Source organism: Sardina pilchardus, chromosome 3, assembly GCF_963854185.1.
Source record: "Sardina pilchardus chromosome 3, fSarPil1.1, whole genome shotgun sequence".
Classification (NCBI taxonomy): Eukaryota; Metazoa; Chordata; class Actinopteri; order Clupeiformes; family Clupeidae; genus Sardina; species Sardina pilchardus.
This window is the reverse complement of record NC_084996.1, coordinates 23,985,632-24,008,891: the sequence shown is the minus strand read 5'-3', so window position 1 is coordinate 24,008,891 and position 23,260 is coordinate 23,985,632. Positions and strand designations below refer to the sequence as shown.

At 42.8% G+C, this 23,260-nt stretch overlaps 1 protein-coding gene across 3 annotated transcripts in view; it reads left to right on the top strand.

Annotated features, from left to right (window-relative positions):
* The first annotated feature begins 4,264 nt into the window (after positions 1 to 4,264).
* arg1 (arginase 1) overlaps positions 4,265 to 23,260 on the top strand; it is a 19,620-nt gene continuing 624 nt past the window's right edge. Inside the window, exons 1-7 of one of the 3 annotated variants that reach the window (XM_062532528.1) lie at positions 4,268 to 4,540; positions 4,745 to 4,817; positions 12,055 to 12,229; positions 16,050 to 16,209; positions 17,845 to 17,939; positions 19,964 to 20,068; positions 20,898 to 21,034. In XM_062532528.1, coding sequence (XP_062388512.1) covers positions 4,436 to 4,540; positions 4,745 to 4,817; positions 12,055 to 12,229; positions 16,050 to 16,209; positions 17,845 to 17,939; positions 19,964 to 20,068; positions 20,898 to 21,034 — 850 coding nt within the window. In that variant the 5' untranslated portion in view covers positions 4,268 to 4,435. Of the gene's footprint in view, positions 4,541 to 4,744; positions 4,818 to 12,054; positions 12,230 to 12,507; positions 12,543 to 16,049; positions 16,210 to 17,844; positions 17,940 to 19,963; positions 20,069 to 20,897; positions 21,035 to 23,260 lie in introns of those variants that run through there. The other 2 variants (XM_062532529.1, XM_062532530.1) reach the window with 2 other exon arrangements.

Sequence of the window (23,260 nt, the reverse complement as noted above, 5' to 3'; positions counted from 1 at the left end):
CTCGGTCGAGATCAATGCAAAGCAGGCAGTTTAGGAGGACTGAAAAGTAGCCTATCAACCATTGGACAACTTTTCAACGTTAAAAATGTCTCATTAGGTTTTATTTTTTATTCGTTTTGTTTTACCGTTGTTGTGACTATACTTTACATTGTGTAGCCTACAACTGTAGCCTATAGTTTGTTTTTGCACATTTAAAACTTTCAACTACAAAATAGCCTTTTGAGGCAGTGTTTTTCTGTTAGTGTTGGGCCGGCCAATAAAGCTCATTATCATATATCACCATGTATGTTGACACAATTGTATGAATGCCCCTCCCCCCAGCTGAAGTGTCCTCTTTTTTGTAAACTCAAATCTGGTCACCCTACTTTAGTGTCTGTAGCAATGCAAATTGTTCATAACACACAAGGACAATTTGGTCAAACAGACTGGCCGTACCTACGTTTAAACATTACACTTTTCAGATAATAATCAAACTACTATTCTAAGCCATAAACCTAGGCTGCGTTTGTGCGGGGCTAGTGGCTACCTTATGTTAGCCGACCGTTAACTGCTAGCATTAAAACAGTAAATACGTGAAGTCATCCACTTCCATGAACATTCATGTTTTATGAAACAATCCCATCAAGGCATAACCATCCCTATCTTCGGCAGGGAGTAAAACCATGAGTAGAACTGACCTGGGAAACATGATAGCAGCTACAATTCTAACGTTAGCCTGAGATGATAACTTAGCCGCCATGACTCTTTACCTGCTCGAGTTACCATTATTTACACTTACACACGAGATTCTAACTGATTATTTAAGTTGGTGTTATGCTAAACTCCCTAAAATTACCCCAAACTCAAAATAAGAACACTGTGTGAATAGCAAATACATACCGTTACAATCCACGAGTGAGGAAAGGAGGCAGACCTGCCGGCTGCCGCAGCCAGAGATCCTTGTGTGTTTTGAAATAATGATCCTACGGCGACCATTGACGGACACATTTCCTCCAAACACCTAATCGAATGCGTTTCGCCAAAGATCCTTTAACCCTCTCTGGTTTCGCACAACTGACTCCATTTCACCTAAAAACCCACTTTTATTGTGTAAATCCTACGAAAAATGATTCAGTGAGATGAGCAATAGTGAGATTTCATTTTTTTGAGAGTGAGTAGGCTACTGCCAAGTCCTGAGATTCTGATTCTGAATTGACATGTAAATACAATATCTGAACAAAGAGCTACTGTTCTTCACCTGTTACATAAAGTGCTGAACAAATGTTACTAAATAATAATAAATACACAATAATAATAAAGTATGCCTAAAAAGTATGCCTATAAAATCCCAGGTTGAATATAAGTGGTCTTAAATGTACTAAAAAGGTTTTTTAGACATTTTGCAAAATCTACTGTACTAACTAGAAAGTACACTGTCAGTAGAATATAAAAAAAGTATATTTTATACTGCCTTTCAAAATATGCTAACATTTTAGCACACTTACAGCAGCATTTTATCATATTTTTTTAAACATATTTATTCATCACTTACTAAAAGTTGAACTTAATTGTATTTTTGTAAAGTATACTTTTTAGTTTAAAGAAAAGTATACTTTTGAAAAATGAAATTAAATGCAACTATAAGTAAGTGTTGAATAAATAGGTTTATATAAATAGGCTAAAATGTAACTTTAAGTATGCTTACATTTTAGCATATTTTTAAAAGGCAGTATAAAATATACTTAATTTTCACTCTACTGATAGTGTACTTCAGAATTCCATATTTAAGTACAGTATAGGTATGTACTTAGGAAATACAAATGTATTTCAATTACACTACTTTGAATTCCAAACACGTTTTTAGTATATTTAAGTATACTTCTTTTCGACCTGGGATGGAGTCTGTAGACCCTAAAAAGCAACTGTCCACGTATGTGGACGTTGCGCAACAGAGGAGTTAAATGGCCAAAAATTAGATTTTGTAACTAGGACTTTTTTTTTTTTTTTTTTTTTCAAATATGATTTTAATTGCTTTAAATTACAAAGAAACAAACATTTGGTAAACATATTTATAAATAATGACCTAATTACATGTGGTAATGCCAAGGTGGTATGGTAATATGGGGGTAGTAGAGGGTTGGGTGGGTAGTAGAGGGGTGGGTATGAGAGTACTAGAGGTGTGGGTGGATTAGTAGTAGAGGGGTGGGTAGTATGGATGTAGTAGAGGGGTGGTTGGGTAGTGGTGGTAGTAGAGGTGGGTAATATGGGGGTAGTAGAGGGGTGGGTGAGGGTCGGTGAGCAATAATGGGGGTAGTAGAGGGGTTGGGCGGGTAGTATGGAGGTAGTAGAGAGGTGGGTGGGTAGTATGGGGGTAGTAGAGGGCTGGGTGGGTAGTATGGAGGAAGTAGAGGGCCATAGTTTCCACATTTTCTGTCATTACATTTTATCCTATTTTACCCCTTTGTTGCGCACTGTCCACATACGTGGACAATAACATAACTTCTATATAAAAGCATATTTTTAAAAAATTCCAACTGATTTTCAATATTGGGCTCATATAGAGTACTAAAATCAATACTAAAAAAATCTAGACACTTTTTTTCATAATGCGTGCATGATAAGCTGGAACAGACATTCTTCACAGACTAATATAGCCTGATGTACTGTATGATTTCAAACTGCGCACAATTGCTAATACTAGAGTCTCACCTCGTTCAAATGACTCCACCCATGAAAAACAAATGATCGGAGAAAATGGGTGTTTATTTCAATAGGATTTTTATTCAGCCATTAAGGGTTTCTTTTTTTAAGGTTCAGTTTGCCATTGTAACCACTTGTCAGTCAATAGTGAAAGTAACTGTGTAGAACTGTTTTGCCCATGAGACCACAGTGATGATAGCTTCACTTTGCCTATGAGACCAGACCACAGTGATGATAGCTTCACTTTGCCTATGATAGGCTACCACAGCGATGATAGCTTCACTTTGCCTATGATACCACAGTGATGATAGCTTCACTTTGCCTATGAGTTCAAATAATAGGCGAGTGCAGAATGCATGTAGTCAAAAAGGTTTCAGTAAAGCAAGGTTTAGTGGAATCCCTGTGTTCTAAGCCTAAGGGCTACACCAGAGCCACATTTTCAAACCAAGACATTGAGCTGGGCCGGACATTTTCAGCAGCTGGTATGATAAGCAGCAGATATGACACATTTTTAAATCAACACAAATGATAGGCTAATTTAGGCCTATTGAAAAACAGGTGGCCTAATGTTTATTTATTGTTTTTGCCACATTGGACACAGGCACACGAAAAACTGCATTAAACTTTTTTGATGCACACTCTTCCAACGTGCCGCTGACGGTGTTCTGTTTGAAGTTCTGAACACACACACACACACACACACACACACACACACATACACACACACACACACACACACACAAACACACACACACACACACACACACACACGAACACACACACACACACACACACACACACACACACACACACCCCAATAACATACTGGTGGGAATAAGTTGTGGGCTCAATTCCCGGCTTGACTTGAGCAAGTGCAAGGCATTTAACTCCAAGTTGCTTTGAGGAGGATGGCCTTGTAATATAATTGGCATATTTAAGTCGCTTTGAATAAAAACTTCTGCTAAATGACCAAATGTAAATGTTCTGTTCATATAAATGTATTCGGGCCAAGCTATTGGATGCATGGATGATCTGTCATCCCAAGTGCAAATTGTCATTTCCAAATAATACCAGGTGAGGTCGCCATTGTCAGACAAGACACTGTCAGTAATATTTATGCTGACTGGGTTAACTTGATCATAAGAACTAAGACATTTTTCTCATAGCGCCATTAATGTCCTTTGTCAGAGAGTTGTGTGATGTTTAGTCGGTAGCCTATCTGGTAGCCTTAAGGCCGAGAATAGCCTAGGCTACAGAATAATGCAGCCTATAGCTACGTGCAGTAACAGACCAGTAGATTTGCATCACATTTCCATTAGGCTACTTGAGATAGACCTGGTTTCCAACCATAGGACTACGGCCTATAACAAATTATATTTAGTAATATAGCCTATGGTAATAGTAAATAATAAAACATTGTTACTACTAAATACCAGTTGAATTGTAATTATATATAATTTTAATTTAGGCAACTGAATGCTTGAGAATCCATAACGCTTATTACGTCAGATAAACAACCCCTACGCCACTATCCAGTGACTTATAAGTGGCGGAATCCCCTGAATGTGTCGGTTCCGTGTGGCCTACGGTCGTGCCGTGCTGGGGCGGCGCATCATCAGTCCCAGCCTTTATATCCTCCGGTTCACTTTTACTCGCCAAGTGTGGCACGGTCGAACGTGTCATCACACGTGTAGGTAAAGCCGTGAGAGCCTGTCACTTCAGTCAGCAGTCTGCAGCAAGCAGCTTGTCCCGCGACATGCCACTGACGAAGAGCTCGAGGGGGCTGGGGCTCGTCCTGCGGACATTCACGAGAGGGCATCACTCGGTTGGCATAGTCGGAGCGCCTTTTTGGAAAGGACAGGTGAATTTTCGAGGATCATTCAATAACGGGATGGTGCACTGTTGCTAATCTAATAGCCTAACCCTTGACATATCGAGTAGGATTCATTCCTGATGCCAGGATGAGTTTCTCAATCTTAAAAATTAAATAAAGGCTCATCACAACGTTAAGTCGCCTTCTATATTGTGGAGGAAAAAACTAACCCATCAATTACTGTCACCGCAGCCGAGAGCCGGAGTGGAAGAGGGACCCGATCTCATTCGAGCCGCCGGATTGGTTGAGAAACTTAAAGGGCAAGGTAACACGGGTTTCTTTTTTGTTCAGCCTACAACTGGGTGCCCTAGCTGCTGCACTGCCAACACAAAACTATTGCATGTGAAGGACTGTGAGTTTGCCTACAATTAAAACACCTAAGGTGCTGGACCAAACCGTGATTCTTGCACGGTCTAGACTAATGGCATGTCTGCTGCTGGTCAGACCTCATTGTGTTCTTTCCATAAAAGATTAAAGCGCTTGTCAAAGCTAAGGTGTCCAGTGACACTGGGTTTCTCACTGACCCTAAAGATATCATGCAGCCACACAGCAATCAACAGCTATTAACGACATAAATTACAGTGTATGTCAGTGTGTGGTCATATAGTATTTTGCAGAAGCTTTTGTCCCAAGCGAAATAGCCTGGACCTTGCAATGCTTGATTGAAATTTAATATAAGATTAATGATTAATGTAAAAATAAAAATAAAAAAAGCCTACAATAGCCTAAGCATGATAGTAGCCAAATAAGGACAATTATATAAATAACAATATAAAATATCAATTCGAAAGGCAATTCCAAAGAATTACCAGTGCATGAAAATGCAAGCATTGCTGCTGAGTAGAATATTGTTAAATATTGTTTAAAATGTAGTCCAAGCACAAAGATAGAGGGAGTCATAGTTGATGCGAACAGCTGGAATGTCTGAACAGTTAAATAGTTGAGTAGTTTAAACAGTTTAATTATTTAACTAATGTTGCCAATTTTCTTGCACTGTAGCTAGGCTATGGGGTACACAAACCATGTCATTATTGTGCTCTATACATCTGCCAGTAATTGCTGAGAACACATTAATGATAGTCAGTGTAGTAGTCCATCGCCTCCTTCTGGTTTACACATGGCCACTGCATGAATGAAGCAAATGAAAAATGCTTTAGATGTCTGCATTTGACTTTTATTGGCTAATTTGCATTCGATTTGCTTAGCAATAGATTACACTAGCCAGCAGCAAGCGGCAGGTTTCCTATTGTTCTCTATGGTTCGGCTGCGGAACGGTGACAACGCTGGCGTAACGCTAACGTTGAGCCAACTGAGAGTTGAACTTTGTTCAACTTTGAAGCGCAACGCTCAGCTCATCACAATCAGTTTTAGAATGTTTAGGTATTTCAACCAATCAGATTCGTCTAAGAACATAGCAACAAAGACTGAAAAGATTACGCTTGCCGCTGCCGCTTGCCGCTGGCTAATGTGATCCGCGCCTTATAGTCTTGAAGCTCTGTATCTAAATGAATGATCCAAATTGCTTCAGGCAGTCCAACTGAAATGTTGATTAAAAACAGCCCAAACAGCGTGGTTCTGATTCTGATATCTTCATGTAGAAACTCGCCAAATAAACTGCTCCAGCTGGTCTCAGAGATGTGGGAAAATGGACATTTTATATAACTAAACTATGAATATACAAACCTTTTGGTGGAGTGTGTACACAACTGCTGCTTCGCGTCACTTAAGTTTTGTTATCGTCACGTCACCGGCCAATAGCGTGCCAGGACTAGAGTATGGCCGTTTCTGATTGGAGCCAAAGGTTCTGGCAGTAAACAGAGGAGATAGGTACAGTATGTGTCTGAGGTTCCTATACTGTAATTCAAGTCCATTGCATAACTGAAGCAGAGATTCATAAGGCTATATGCATCTTCAAATTCCTGTAACAAACCTGATGCAGCTACTGCACTAAATATGTTCAACCTCAAGTATGCTAATAAGGCTGTTTAATTAGATGAGGTGAACGTCTCCCCTTTGTGGAGCGCAGATGTGGATGCCATATGAGTAGAATTCAGACACGCTGAACATTTATTGCCATTGTCATTGCGGCTCATTGACATATATCTGTAATTGACTTCTGTTAAGGATTGGCATAGAAGCAGTAGGACTGGTCGCTTTTGTTGGTGCCCTTTGCTCTGTGAACTCGCACAGGTGCGAACTTGCTCGTCTTTACCTGCGTACGCCTTCACACAAGAAATTAATGCGAAGGCCGACGCTTTACTTTTAAAAAGTGAATTTGATTTATTTATGGTTAAATATGCTTGTATTAGTTGTTAGTTTCTGTTTTATATCCTTTTGTAAATCACACTTTAGATTGATATACTGTAGCCTATTAGCTTGTTTGATTTGCATTGAGTTCAATGAGCATCAAACAGGCTAATAGGCTAACTGAAGAAAACTGAAGAAAACACCATGCCTATCTCTAGGTATGGTGAAGGGTGTGTGATGATGTGGGTCAATTTTAGTTCTAAAGACCAAGGGAACTTTATCAGGATGCATAGTATCCTGGATCCATGAAATATGTGGCCTTCAAAAATAACTGCCTGCCCCTATGTTAACCCTATGTGTTAAATTCCCATAGGGTTACATGGGTGCCAATATTTTTGACCTCGGTATTTTGGGAAGAACATTTATTTATTTATGATACATTATTCATTCACAAAGACGTTACTGTACATAGAGAGAAAACATTGATATTTGAATGAACTTTTCTGTTTGTATATCATTCCCTCCTACTTAAGGATGAAATGTCAGAGATTATATAATTTCATAGCATGATTGAATTATTGACAAACATATTTGATGACAGGGTGGACCGATGTATTTTGCACATATAGGCATGTGCACAAAATGTCCACCCTGTCGGGCCTAAAAAGTCAAATTTCCTAATATGACAGGGAAGGCAATCATTTCAGGGACATACAAAAACTCCTCTAGTAAATAAAATCAATATTCTTATCACCAAATTATCAGTGCACTCAGGAGGGAGTAATATCTTGTTTGGTGAAACAATCATTTGAAAGTGAAAATATATATTAATTATAATATACTAAATGCATGTAAGTAATGTTTTTTCTGAATGTAACATAGACAAATTCAAAAGACTCTTTCACAGTCATTTATGTTATGTTGACATGGCAAATGGGTTGAGGCAGCAAAAGGCACCTCTCTATTACGATGTTCTACGATATTCAGTCGTTAATCAGCTTTGCACAGCAACTTTGGACATTGTCACATGAACGCTGTAGCATAAACTTTTCCGATGAACTTACCTAGGCTATAAACCCGCAACTTTTCCTTATTGATGTACTTGCTGAATGTTCTATTTCACTTTCTCCCAGTGCGCACAACTTAAGGATGGTAATAAGGATGACCATGGCATGCAATTGCCCCTTGAATGTGTGTTAGAGTTAATGGGTCGTCACGACAGATGCTCAATTTTGGCTATTGTAGAAAGTCAATGGAGAGTAACTAAGAGGAGTTTCATGCGTCCTCATTGGCTGATTGACCAGTCTAGAAAGGAGTTACATGTGTCTTCATAGGCTGATTGACCAGTCTAGAGAGTAACTTTGTTGGTTGCAATCCAATTTCCCCTTACCAACCAACAGGTTAGCAACTATGGTTTTGGCATATTGTTATTTTTAGATAAAATATTTTATTGTTAGATAAAATAATAATCTTCCTAATGTTGTAAAGTGAAATCAACAAACCAAGGATTCTGCGATTGAGGTTTCATGCTCAAAGAGAAATTAGTTGGTCTTCAATTGTGATGTCCAAATTTACATGCAATTTACATGCGTTACAGTGCCTGTAAGGTACATGCGGATTTAGCTGGTGTCAGTGAATACGAGCCCAAGCCAGGTCAGCTGTTTTTCATAGCATGTCTTTATTTCCTCTGTTTGAGGGAACAATACATGGGTGTGTGTGTGTGTGTGTGTGTGTGTGTGTGTGTGTGTGTGTGTGTGTGTGTGTGTGAGTGTGTGTCAACGAAAGATGAGAAGGAAGACAGGGCAGTTGGAACATTACTGAAAGACGTCTCTCCTGAACTTATCAGGAAGTTTGGAAACTCACAGGATATTGAGTCACACCTACTCTGATTTCAGAAGGCTGCATCAAAGTAACTCACGGCTAAATGGCAATGACGACATATAAAGCATCATCATTGCCTAAAATACCACAAACATAAAAAAGGCATTCAGTATGTGAATGTGACACTTCTGCTTGGGGCCCATTACATTGAGAAGTGTGTGTGTGTGTATGCTCAGGTGTATGTGTATGTGAGTGTGACACTTCTGCTTGTGGGCCCATTCCATTGAGAAGTTCCCATCACCGCAGCATCAGCAGGATGGGTCTTGTTCTGCTTTCTTCTGCTGCGTTATCAGAGATGTCGCTCCTAATGGAGCTGCCTTAGTGGTTTACAGCTGCTGGTCTGTCTGCAAACATCCTATGCAGGACTGTAAAAGCACTTAATGCTCCAGGTCCCCATGCAGGTGTGTGTGTGTGTGTGTGTGTGTGTGTGTGTGTGTGTGTGTGTGTGTGTGTGTGTGTGTGTGTGTGTGTGTGTGTGTATGGTCATGTGTGTAGAGCTGAGCCAGTGAGACTGACTGAGGCCAGCGCAGACTAGCCGAGTTTATGTGTGTGTGTGTGTGTGTGTGTGTGTTCAGGTGTGTAGAGCTGTGCCAGTGAGACTGAGGCCAGCGTAGACCAGACAAGTGGCTCAGGACAAGTAAAGAGGATCCTTTTCATTAGGAGACACGTGGACAGGATTAGTGTGTGTGTGTGTGTGTGTGTGTGTGTGTGTGTGTGTGTGTGTGTGTGTGTGTGTGTGTGTGTGTGTGTGTGTGTGTGTGTGTGTGTGTGTGTGTGTGTGAGTGTGTGCGTGTGTGCGTGCATGTGTGCGTGGTGATGGAGTAAGGGAAGTACAGAACAGAGAGAGAGAGAAAGAGAGAGAGAGAGAGAGAAAGAGAAGTACAGTACAGAGTCTAAGAAAGAGAAATAGAGAGAGAGAGAGAGAGAGAGAGAGAGAGAGAAAGAAAGAGGGCAGACTACTGTTCTGTTTTATTCATAGAAACCCAGAGAGAGGATCTGATAGGACCAGCCCTGCCGGCCTTGGAACACCCACCTAGCGTGCCTCTGTGTGTGTGAGAGAGAGAGAGAGAGAGAGAGAGGGGGGGGGGGGGGGTGTATTTGTGTGCATGAATGTGTGTGTGTGTGTGTGTGTGTGTGTGTGTGTGTGTGAGAGAGGGTTTGTATTTGTGTGTATGAATGTGTGTGTGTGTGTGTGTGTGTGTGTGTGTGTGTGTGAAAAAGAGAGGGTAGGTTTGTGTGTGTGTGTGTGTGAGAGAGAGAGAGAGAGAGAGAGGCGGGGGGTGTATTACTGTAGTGTACACGATGACCTGCTGGTAGGGTGGAAAGTGGAGCCCAACAAATTTTAAAGACCGATATTGATTTGAGTACTGGAGGATTTCAAAAACTGATAACTGATATCTCGCTAATACTCATTTGTTTAAGACACAATAGTCCTTTTTCCATCAGATTTTCAAGCGCATTAACTCTTAAGGCGAATTATCTTTTAGTGACATAAGAAGCGCCAAGACGGTTTTCCATTCAAAAGAACAATTCTAGCGAATCAAAATGATGTCATCATAGCCCTGTTAATGCACATTTTTCTACTGCGCTAAATGGTTTTCCATCAACAGTTGTAGCGGATGGAACACTTCTAGCGAATTTATCAAAGGTAGCGAATGGTACACCATTGTGAGGTGAACGTCTTTGTATGCGCGAGACAGAATTTAGCGCCAACTTTGTGAACATTCTGAGCAGGCGTCACAGTAATTTATCTCGCTACAAACCTTTTCCATCACATTTATATCGATTTAACTCTCCTTAATCCAACTCTGGCGAGCGAATTAACTTATCACGACAAAACCGACGTTAGAGCGATATGTCATTTTCCATCACATGTGTCGCACTAACTTTTGATTCGCATCATTTTTAAGCGAATTAACTTTTTAATGGAAAAAGGGCTAATGTAAAAATCTAGAGCTTGTCTACAAGGAAGAAGTCTCTTTCTCTCACTCTCTCTCTCTCTGAGACACACACACACACGCGCACACACACACACACACACACACACACACACACAATGCTTCAACATAGGTCATTCATTTCCATGGAGACTGTGTGTGATGAGTAACACTGCTGTGGAAAGTTGCACTGAAATGGTGATGTATTATTCAGGAACTCACTGTTATCGTTTGCTTAATGTCACCCATCCTCTAGGTGCAATGTGTGTGTGTGTGTGTGTGTGTGTGTGTGTGTGTGTGTGTGTGTGTGTGTGTGTGTGTGTGTGTGTGTGTGTGTGTGTGTGCACCCAAGTACATACATGTGTGTGTGTGTGTGTGTGTGTGTGTGTGTGTGCGAGTGTGTGTGTGTGTGTGTGTGTGTGTGTGTGTGTGTGTGTGTGTGTGTGTGTGTGTGTGCGAGTGTGTGTGTGTGTGTGTGTGTGTGTGTGTGTGTGTGTGTGTGTGTGTGTGTGTGTGTGTGTGTGTGTGTGTGTGTGTGTGTGTGTGATCGTCTGATGTCAATCCTGGAGTTACTGTAAATTAGTGGTTCAGGGGAATTTTCCAGCTTTTGAAATATCCGATATCTTGATATCTGTCACAATGCTTTTGACATCAGACGATCACACACACACACACACACACACACACACACACACACACACACACACACACACACACACACACACGCACACACTTGATGGCTCACTGCAGATCTGTGTGTTACAGTATGTGTGTTAAACCATATGGGCAGTCTCAGGAAGCAAAGACCTGAAATGATAACACTGCTTTATCTCCACCTTGCAATATTTATCTTATTTCATTTCACACATTTTATACATTCACATTTTGTAAAGTATGTTTTTGGCCCTTTTCATGGCGTCCTTTAATCGGAAGAGACTGACAGGAAGTGAATGGGAGACGGGGCGGGATCAAGAAATGGCCCGAGGTGGAGGCGGTCACAGACCCGGGTGTCGGTGGGCACTCGGGCCCGAACGTGACATGGACACTGTAGACCTATACCCCCCACCCGACAGGCATTAGCCTGATGCTGCTACTGTATAAGCTACTCAGGGCCGCGTTTCCCAAAACCATGATTGCTATAGCAATTTCCCATTGCCAACCAGCTAAGTTGCTAACAGGTTAGCAGCTATGATTTTGGGAAACGCATCGTAGATCAACAGGATTCCACTAGCATGGACATTCACTAGAACGGGCCACTAACACCACCCTAATGGCTGTGTGTGTGTGTGTGTGTGTGTGTGTGTGTGTGTGTGTGTGTGTGTGTGTGTGTGTGTGTGTGTGTGTGTGTGTGTGTGTGTGTGTGTGTGTGTGTGTGTGTGTGTGTGACATTCACTAGAACGGGCCACTAACACCACCCTAATGGCTTCATCCCTGCAGGGTGCAAAGTGAAGGATTATGGGAATGTTGCCTTTGAGGAGGTGGCCAATGACGATCCCATCGGCAACGTCAAGAGACCATTGGCCGTGGGACGAGCCAATGAGCAGCTGGCAAATGCCGTTAGCAGGGTTAAAAGGGACGGACACACCTCCGTGATGCTGGGAGGAGACCACAGGTGTGTATACTCATGCAGTGTGTGTGTGTGTGTGTGTGTGTGTGTGTGTGTGTGTGTGTGTGTGTAATGCTGGGAGGAGACCACAGGTGTGTATACTCATGCAGTGTGTGTGTGTGTGTGTGTGTGTGTGTGTGTGTGTGTGTAATGCTGGGAGGAGACCACAGGTGTGTATACTCATGCAGTGTGTGTGTGTGTGTGTGTGTGTGTGTGTGTGTGTGTGTGTTAATGCTGGGAGGAGACCATAGGTGTGTATACTCATGCAGTGTGTGTGTGTGTGTGTGTGTGTGTGTGTAATGCTGGGAGGAGACCACAGGTATGATTACTCACAGGTTCAGAGTGTGTGTGTGTGTGTTTGTGTGTGATGGGAGAGGTTTGAATGCAAGTGTGAGTGCACTGCTAATTATTTATGAATGTTATAATGTGTGTGTGTGTGTGTGTGTGTGTGTGTGTGTGTGTGTGTGTGTGAACGCACCGTATTCCACAGCTGATTACAAATAAGACGTGTGATGAAGACATCATCTTTAAAGTGAGCAAAATCGTCCAGAAGTGGACAAAGATGTATTTATATCTGTAGAGTTAAAATAATCTTTGTTTCTCTTTAAACAATCTTTGTCACTGTCACATTTGGTCTGACAAAACAGTCCGTTTACAGTAATCACATTCATCCTCTGCAGAGTGTGAATGGCCCATGCTACTTAGCTTCACCTCCTGATCAGTGTGTGGTGTTTCTGAAACTAACGTCAGTGTGTGTGTGTGTGTGTGTGTGTGTGTCGGGGCAGGCAGAGTGAACTTTGGAACTGGGAACGCACTGCAGGGTGTTTATTATTTTTTACTCCAAGTTTGTATTCTTACCCATTTACTTCTTAGTTAAACCGTGTTGTTAGATTTGTTTTTTTAAAGTCACCTTTATTTTTAAAGTCATCTTTAGTTCTATCAGGTCCATGAAAGTCAAGAACAACACAGACATGAAAAAATCTTTAGGAAATGTTATATTGATTGTTACATCCCAACGCAAATATGGCCCTATAGGGGTGAACAATAATCCACCACTGACCCCAAATCCTAATAAACAAGAATGCCTTTTTAAAATGACCCAACCAGTGGGATTTATTAACATTAAGACATACATTACACTACACTAAATACAGACATAACCAAAGTCCAAAGCAAGGCGACAAGACAAAATCCCAGTCTGAGAGGCAACAAGACAGTCAGCAGCCCCCATGCAAAAAGCCTCTCCTGAGGAACTGGATCCTGGAGCCTTTAACCCCCAGTCAATCAGCAGGTCAGGTGCTGCCAATTAAGGTCGTTGCCAGCAGAGCACCTGAGCAGAGATAGATGGAACGGAAGAGGAACAGGGACAAACAGTACTGGGAACACGCACAACACAAGAAACGCATACAGTCGTAACATGATGAATATATTCCGAATGAAATTTGGCGGTATGGCTCTGGGCAGAGAGCTCTCTCTCACACAGCCTAAGACTGGGCGAGCTAAACTATTCCCCCCATATGAACATATATGAGCGGCAACTATGACATACAGTAAAATGCCTATGCCATGTGATAGATAATATATAATAAATATATACTTTTTTGATCCCGTGAGGGAAATTCGGTCTCTGCATTTATCCTAATTCGTGAGCGTAGTGAACACACATAGCACGCAGTGAACACACAGTGAGGTGAAGCACACACTTCTGCCCATCACTTCTCCCATATGAACAGAGCGGCAACTATGACAAATAAAAATGCCTATGCCAGGTGATACACGGCAGGGTAGAGCAGGGGAGGAGGTGGGTTGCATAAATGCGAGCAGCAAGCAGTTACAAACGACCAGAGCAGCTTTAAATAAGGCGCCCTTTTTGCATGTAGCCATTTAGAAGTGAGAGTTGACCAGCCGATACGACCCTGTTGACCCATAGCGGTTAGCAGCATCTGGACACTCAATTTCCTCCATGGATATGTGATGTGATCAGATCTACTGTAGGAAAACCCTTCACATGGTACACTCAAATATCCTTGATTTTTGCTCCGTTTCAACCCTCTCTGGTGACATTTCACTAGCTTAAGATTCTGATACCATCCTGGCAACATTCTTGACACTGTCCCATAGCAAAATCCAGGATACCATCCTCCCAAAATCATGGACGTTGCTAGGATAGTGTCAGAATCATACGGTGGTAACTAAGATTGCACCATGTGAAGGGTTTTCTCAGATCACATCACATATATGCCTCATGACTGATTTCATTATGTCTCAACAATTTCTGAGAGACAGCTGACGTAATACGAAAACAAGAGCTGTTGTTGACCATGTTCCTGATTGTGGGTTGTGGATGAAAACAGCCACTTACTTGCAAACCCCAGAAATAGTTTTGGGCTGCGTGACATTTGTCTACCACTCGGGCGTGGGACCAGTAACATTTCTGAGAAACAGCTGACATGATGTGAAATCAAGGTCTGTTGTTGACCATGTTCCTGGTTGTGAGTCGTGGATGGAAACAGCTATGAGCAAAACCAAAAGTGGCTTTGGGCTACGTGACATTTGTCCTCAGCGATGCTGAGCAACATCACTTCTGTTGACGTTCAAACAAGACAGAAGGTGCCTCTCATGCAACGTCCTCCCTCGCTCCTCGGGCCTCGATCCTCACTGATCTACATAAAGAATGATGGGGCGGCAACAATGGGATAGTCTATCCCTTCTTCTATCTACTGCTACTCTCTCCCCCTCCCTCCCGTGCAACTGAGACTCTCTAAACGCGCATCTCGTGCTGATTTGCTGCAACAGTTTTTTCAGTGATTTCATGGCAGTGATGGCACAGACATTTTATCTTTGACCAACTTTTAGTGAGGAAAAATGTTCAACGTTCAACAAAGCTCTTATCTTATCTCGTTGTCATTTTTTTTATTATTATTACTAAAAGTTGGCCTCAGCAGCTTTGTGAATAAGTTTTAAGAGAAAACGCTAGTTAAAAACTTTTATTGTGATTTAGGAGTACTCTTAAAGATAAGATCAAATGCTTTGTGAATACGGGCCCAGAGCCCATTCTTACAGGTGAGAGTTGCCATGAAAGACAGTGAAGTGAGACGTGATCACCCCTGGATTACTGTAGCGTTTCTTGACCCCAGACATGGCGCATCTGGCTGTGGCACCTGCACTGCAATGCCAGCGACCCGGGTTCGGTTCCCGCCCAGTGGCCCTTTCCGGATGCCACCCTGACTGTCTCTCCCACTCACTTCCTGTCCACTATCCTATCTGATTAAAGGTTTAAAAAAGCCCAACAAAATTTGCTTAAAAAATACAATATATATATGTAAAAAAATGTTTTTTTTTTTTTTTTTTTCAAATTGATTTGTGAGTCCTGATTGGTGTGTCACCATGTGTCAGGATCAGCAGACTAATCTCCACGGTAACATGACTGACTGTTGGAGCGTAACTTTCTAGTCATTTGAATCCATCAGTGCAGTACTGCCTGCCGTGGCATCTATCCATTTTTCTGTGTTGTGTTTGAGAGAGAGAGAGAGAGAGAGAGAGAGAGAGAGAGAGAGAGAGAGGGAGAGAGAGGGAGAGAGAAAGACAGACAGACAGAAAGTAAAAGTTTGATGACCTTTATCTACTGTCTGGCAGGGTGAATGTGTAGTTATCTTTATGTGTCTGCATCTGTCTGTGAGTGTGTGTGTGTGTGTGTGTGTGTGTGTGTCTGTGTGGCTATCCTAATGATTTTGTGTGTGTGTGTGAGTGTGGCTATCCTAATGATTGTGTGTGTGTGTGTGTGTGTGTGTGTGTGTGTGTGTGTGTGTGTGTGTGTGTTCTGCAGCCTGGCGATCGGCTCCATCCATGGCCATGCGTCGTGTCGCGGCGAGCTGAGTGTGGTCTGGGTGGACGCTCACGCTGACATCAACACTCCGCTGACCAGCCCCACCGGGAACATCCACGGCCAGCCCATGTCCTACCTCATCCACGAACTGCACTCAAAGGTGTGTGTGTGTGTGTGTGTGTGTGTGTGTGTGTGTGTGTGCACTGCCTCAATCGCAAATTGCTTTGGATATCAGCCTATTTTGTAATTTTGTCAGTTGTAGGTTGCTCTTGTAATGAGCCTCTCCTTTTGATCACTGTGTGTGTGTTAGCATAATAGTAAGTTCCCCAATCTGCCGACTCTGTGACCTGGAAAAGGTCATTCTATATCAGAACCCCTGACACACCAACAAGACAGACGCGTGCCAAAGTCAAAGTGGTCCAGGGACGCCCCTGTTGGCCAGCCAGGGATTTCCATAGCAACATAGGAGAAGCCCTAAAGATTTGAATGCAAAAGCAGAGAGACCAGACACAGACACAGACACAGACACAGACACAGACACAGACAACTCTCCCAAACAGACCAGTCATTTCCCATCAGTAAGCTGCGGCATATTGCAACATTTCTTCAGCTATCAGGTTAATACACGGTGGCAGTTAATATGGTATTAATATAGTTTTGTTTCCTTTAACTTGCATAAAACACGGTACACAATGCGGCTAATGCACAGGACATTACATGCGTCATCATACTGTACATTTCAGGACATTTTCTGTGTGTACGAAGGGTTTGGGCAATTTTTTAGTTTAGCTCAAAGACATGGGGCAGCCGTGGCCTACTGGTTAGGGCGTCGGGCTTGTAACCGGAGGGTTGCCGGTTTGATCCCCGACCAGTCCACGGCTGAAGTGCCCTTGAGAAAGGCACCTAACCCTCACTGCTCCCCGAGTGCCGCTGGTTGGGCAGGCAGCTCACTGCTGTGGGTTAGTGTGTGATTCACCTCACTGTGTGTTCACTGTGCGCTGTGTATGTTCACTAATTCGGTTAAATTGGGTTAAATGCAGAGAAACAAATTTCTCTCACGGGATCAAAAAAGTATATATTCTATTCTATATGCTCCTGTCATGCCTGTCATGTCTGTCTGTCTGTAATCTACTGAATCTACTACTAATCAGTGTGAGCAAGCAGGTTGATCACTTCTCCTGCTCACCGAAATTCTAGAAGACGACTAGAGACATTTCTTGAGTGGCCCAATTTTCTTTTTTTTTTGAAGTATATATTTTTGGGGCTTTTTATGCTTTGGGGTGGTGGGGAGGTGAATGGGAGAGAGAGCAGTGGTGGGATCCGGAAAGGACTACGGGGCGGGAATTGAACCCGGGTTAGCCGTTGAGCTACAGCTGGAGCCCAAGTTTGAATATACTGTAGGGGGCGCTGTACTGCATGCATGAGCTCTAGATATGGTGAGGCAAATGGAGGCATCAAGCTGACTTATCAGTATTTGCAATCAAGGTCTTGCCCATGTTGTTAAATTGGCAAATTGATTGTGGTTAGTTGTTAAATTAGCTTTAGTGAGGATACATGTACAGTTTTGGATGCATGAATGCTTTTCTTTGCCATTTAAGGAGAGCAAATAGCACTTTCTCACTGTCACCTGCTCAGGTCATTGTGTTCTGTTGGCTGAGCTTGTTGTCAGTGATCATCCAGGTGGGGTACCTCTGGTACGCTCCGTCCACTTCCTGGTACGCTCCGTCCACTTCCTGGGCCACTGCGTTCACTTCCTGGTCATTTACTGGTCTGTCTGTTTGCTCTCCGCCGCCAGATCCCAGCCATTCCGAGCTTCTCCTGGGTCAAGCCGTGCGTATGGGCCAAAGACCTCGTCTACATCGGCCTGAGAGATGTGGACCCTGGAGAGCAGTGAGTACACACAGGCTTCATGGACAAAGTGTGTGTGTGTGTGTGTGTGTGTGTGTGTGTGTGTGTGTTATATTGATGTAGGTTACACTACACAGGCTTTATTTGGATAGTCTGCCTACAGACAGATACTCATCAACAAACTATCTGTTGACTACTAACGTATGGTTGTGGTTCACATTAAGATCAGGGGTTGGATTTGGTTAAGGGAATGCTCAGTTATTTCTCAATGACAATTTCAGTGATAAGCAAGTTTGCCTGTGCAAGTTCACAGAACAAAAGGCTCCGACCACAGAAACCAGTCCTATTGCCTCTATATGCAAATCAATGACAGAAAAAAATGACTTACAACATTGCCAAAAGTTAACCACAACTGTTCATCAGAATTAACATAATTTGCATTTGAAAATATGACCTTGCCGCAAAATATGCGTAATCTGTTTGCCAGAAACTTGACATTTCTGTAAAGGAATGAACCACAATGACATCAGCAGATGGTAGGATTTTGAGTGTGTTTGAACCACTATCTGTTGACTACTAATGTATGGTTGTGGTTAACATTAAGATTGGATTTGGTTAAGGGAATGCTCAGTTATTTCTCAATGACAATTTCACATGCTGAACTTGAATCTTGTGACCTACAGAGAATGAAAGTGTCTGTTGGCTTGGCAGACCATCTAAGTAAAGTTTCTCCCGTATAAAGCATGACCATTCTTAAATAGATTATTACTATCAAATACATTTATACTGGCGTCACAGTTTTGATATTATTTTTTGTTCTTCATTTGAATGATTTTTAAAAGTGATGGAGCCTATGCTCGGTAGTATTTGCAAGGCATTTAAATACTTTCTAATTCAAATTATTTTTTGGCTCAGTCAAATTTCTATCAGGGGATTCAAATGATATATATACTGTATTCTATATTCAATACAATGATCACAGAGTAAGTGGCATGAGTTGTCCTAAGGATTCAAATGTCAAACTTTCCCACGAGCACCCAGTGTATAGTGGTTTGGCCCAAGCGTTTGGATAATATTACAACATATGTTGACTTGCTACGCTTTACATACTTGTTTCCAAAACGTTACGACTTCCACGTTGCAACTTGCTGATGGTGCATGCTCTCAAATTGAATATCTTAGTGTGACACTTTTTACTGTGCGGTTGCAACAAAGAGAGCCGTTTTAACTGTGTCCCCTTGTTCCATCCACATCGTCATCTTGGCTCGAGAGCAGGCTGTATTAAAAAATTAAGTCCGGTGGCTACTGCTTGACTGTGGTCTGAGTGGTCAGGCAGTTAAATTCGCTGACATTTCAGTCTTTAGCTAGTGTTCAGTAACAACCGTGGAGCTTTCAGGGAAAGGAGATGAATTCAGCAGGGCTGGGGCTGAGTTGTTGCCTAACCTGCATGTGCTGAAATAGTGAGGTGGGGCCGGTTTAGATGGAGGCTGTTGTGGGACTTTCATGAATTGCATTTTCTGTTTCAAGAACAGCTGTGGAAACTTTCAGGGAAATCTCCAAAGAGTGACAACAGCTCTGGGTGTTTGAGAAGGATCACTATCTGCTAAATTAGACTCTGGCCAAGTCTATCTGTTAAGAACAGACCTGTATCTGTCTTTTGATTATTCCACCTTTTATTCCGTCTTTTATGTTTTCTCGTGGATTATTCTATATCGTTAAATGATTATACCTTGATTTATGCTTCCTTTTTATGTTTTATGATCTTTATTTTTATTACTGTTTGCCCATCTATGCTTTTATTCTGCTATTACTGTTTTGTTTTGTTTTGTTTATGTAAAGCACATTGGATGACTTCCGCGTATGAAATGTGCTATATAAATAAACTTGTTGAAATCAGATGAATTCAGCAGCGCTGGGACTGCGTTGTTGCCTCACCCTGTGATGGGTCAGGGAGGTGGGGCAGGGTTACCGTAGAGACGGAGGCTGTGGGACTTCATGCCGTGGAACTTTCAGGGAAATGAGATGAATTCCTCAGGGCTGGGACTGAATTTCATCTCCTGTTTCAGTTACATCTTGAAGAAGTTGAACATCAAGATGTTCTCCATGACCGAAGTGGATCGGTTGGGAATTGCCAAGGTCATGGAGCAGACGTGCGATCACCTCTTCTCTAAGTAAGACCACACGCCATGTCCTGATCATGCCAGTCCTTTTGAATGAGCTCTGGGCCCACAATCACAAGACGTTTCTTCTTATCGCGAAGAGTACTCCGAAATCGCAATAAAAGTTTTTAACAAGATGTTTTCTCCTAAAACCTACTCACAAAGCTGCTGAGACCAACTTTTAAAAAGGAAAAAGGACAACTCAGATAAGATAAGAGCTCCATGGCTATAGTTATTGCTATAGACGTCATTTGTCCTGCACAAGCTTGTTTGGCTGTGATGAGGGACAGGTCTTTGCAGGTCAGAAGTGCCGTGAAGCACAAGAGACAAATAAATAAACACGACTACAAAGCAAATAGCCTAGTAATGAAATACACTACGGATTGATGTAGTATTGCAACGTTTTTTAAATGAATCTGTATGCAGACACATTTGCATAGACTAAAAGCAATTTAATTTATTTACAATGAAACGTTTCATCTTGACAGTGAATACTTTTGGTCACTGTTAGTGGTGTTATTGCATCCCTTCCCATGCACAATTACTCTCTCATGATCGAGAGAACACCTATCTCTTGTAAGTGAGTCAACATGTGCATTTCAAAATATTGCGGTGTAGAATGCTACGGACAACTGCCTACGATTGTTAGTGAATAGGTTTTAGTGAGCTACTAGTGCTAAAGGATAAGGAGTCTTAAAGTAACAGCTGACACACATGCCATTATTTTAAAGCTACTTCTAGCCTTATAGTCTTTGTGAATATGACATCTGCCTCTGCTCTGCTGTTTAACCAAACATAATAGGTTGTTGAACTTTGACCCCCGTGTGTGCGTGTGTTATAGGGGGAAGAAGCCCATTCACCTGAGCTACGACATCGACGCACTGGACCCCTCCATCTCCCCCGCCACGGGCACACCTGTGAAGGGAGGCCTGACCTACAGAGAGGGCATCTACATCACCGAGCTCATATGCCAGACAGGTGAGGGGCATCTACATCACCGAGCTCATATGCCAGACAGGTGAGGGGCATCTACATCACCGAGCTCATATGCCAGACAGGTGAGGGGCATTTACATCACCGAGCTCATATGCCAGACAGGTGAGGGGCATCTACATCACCGAGCTCATATGCCAGACAGGTGAGGGGCATTTACATCACCGAGCTCATATGCCAGACAGGTGAGGGGCATCTACATCACCGAGCTCATATGCCAGACAGGTGAGGGGCATTTACATCACCGAGCTCATATGCCAGACAGGTGAGGGGCATCTACATCACCGAGCTCATATGCCAGACAGGTGAGGGGAATTTACATCACCGAGCTCATATGCCAGACAGGTGAGGGGCATTTACATCACCGAGCTCATATGCCAGACAGGTGAGGGGCATTTACATCACCGAGCTCATATGTCAGACAGGTGAGGGGCATTTACATCACCGAGCTCATATGCCAGACAGGTGAGGTGAGGGGCATCTACATCACCGAGCTCATATGCCAGACAGGTGAGGTGAGGGGCATCTACATCACTGAGCTCATATGCCAGACAGGTGAGGGGCATCTACAGTATAGCTCATATGCCAGACAGGTGAGGGGCATCTACATCACCGAGCTCATATGCCAGACAGGTAAGGGGCATCTACATCACCGAGCTCATATGCCAGACAGGTGAGGTGAGGGGCATTTACATCACCGAGCTCATATGCCAGACAGGTGAGGGGCATCTACAGTATAGCTCATATGCCAGACAGGTGAGGGGCATCTACATCACCGAGCTCATATGCCAGACAGGTGAGGGGCATCTACATCACCGAGCTCATATGCCAGACAGGTGAGGGGCATTTACATCACCGAGCTCATATGCCAGACAGGTGAGGTGAGGGCATCTACATCACCGAGCTCATATGCCAGACAGGTGAGGGGCTTGTACAGCTCATATGCCAGACAGGTGAGGGGCATTTACATCACCGAGCTCATATGCCAGACAGGTGAGGGGCATCTACAGGTCATATGCCAGACAGGTGAGGGGCATCTACATCACCGAGCTCATATGCCAGACAGGTGAGGGGCATCTACATCACCGAGCTCATATGCCAGACAGGTGAGGTGAGGGCATCTACATCACTGAGCTCATATGCCAGACAGGTGAGGGGCATCTACAGCTCATATGCCAGACAGGTGAGGGGCTTCTTCAGTTCATATATGCCAGACAGGTGAGGTGAGGGGCTTGTACAGCTCATAGGCCAGACAGGTGAGGGGCAATTACATTGCCAGACAGATAAGGGGTGTCTTCAGGTCAGTCATGCTAGCCTAGATTAATGTCCATCATGAAGAGCTAGAAAGACATTCATTTTGCCGCTGCCAAAATCCGCCTCTCCGTTCTGGCTGACAAATGTCACGTAGCCCAAAGTGCTACTTCCACGTAGTTCCACAGGTTTTACACGTAGCTGCTTCCATCCACAACCCACAATGAGGAACTTATCAACAACAGGTCTTGTTTTCACATGTTGACTGACAGATCAGATCAGATTAGATTATTTAGATTAGATAAGATTAGATTCAACTTTATTGTCATTGCACAGAGTACAATGATGTCACTCACATCATTCTCAAAAACTTTTCACGTCGGGCCACCAGTGGCCTATAACAAAATACTTTTAGGCAAGTCCCTCCACTTGGTGGAAACAACACATGATTGGCACAATCTTCTCATGTCGACTTTTTTGCTGTGGAAGGGGCGGAATGTGTGTAGACTAATCTGGATCTGTCTGAGGTTTCTTCCTATATCTATCTCCAATTCTAGGGAGTTTTCCCTGTTACTCATGGGCTCTCTTTGAATGTTTAACACTCCGTAAAGCGCCATGAGACGTGTAATGTTCTGGCGCTCTATAAGTGAAATGAAATTGAAAAAATTAAATTGAAAATAGACAACTGCCATATTGGCGTTATAAACTAACCCCCACTCATTTCCATGGAGGCTTTCTTCAGTGTTGTGCCTCTTCATTAGAAGCGTTCTGCCAATAATACACAGGCCGTCTGACTGATATGTAAAAAAATATTTGATATCTGTCAATAGACATTTGAATAACAAACTACTGCCACTTAAAAAAGATTGTCTTGTGTGTATGTGTGTGTGTGTGTGTGTGCGTGTGCGACCACTCACATTATACAGCAGAAGATGGCTGTTTTGTTTAAGCAATGCTAAA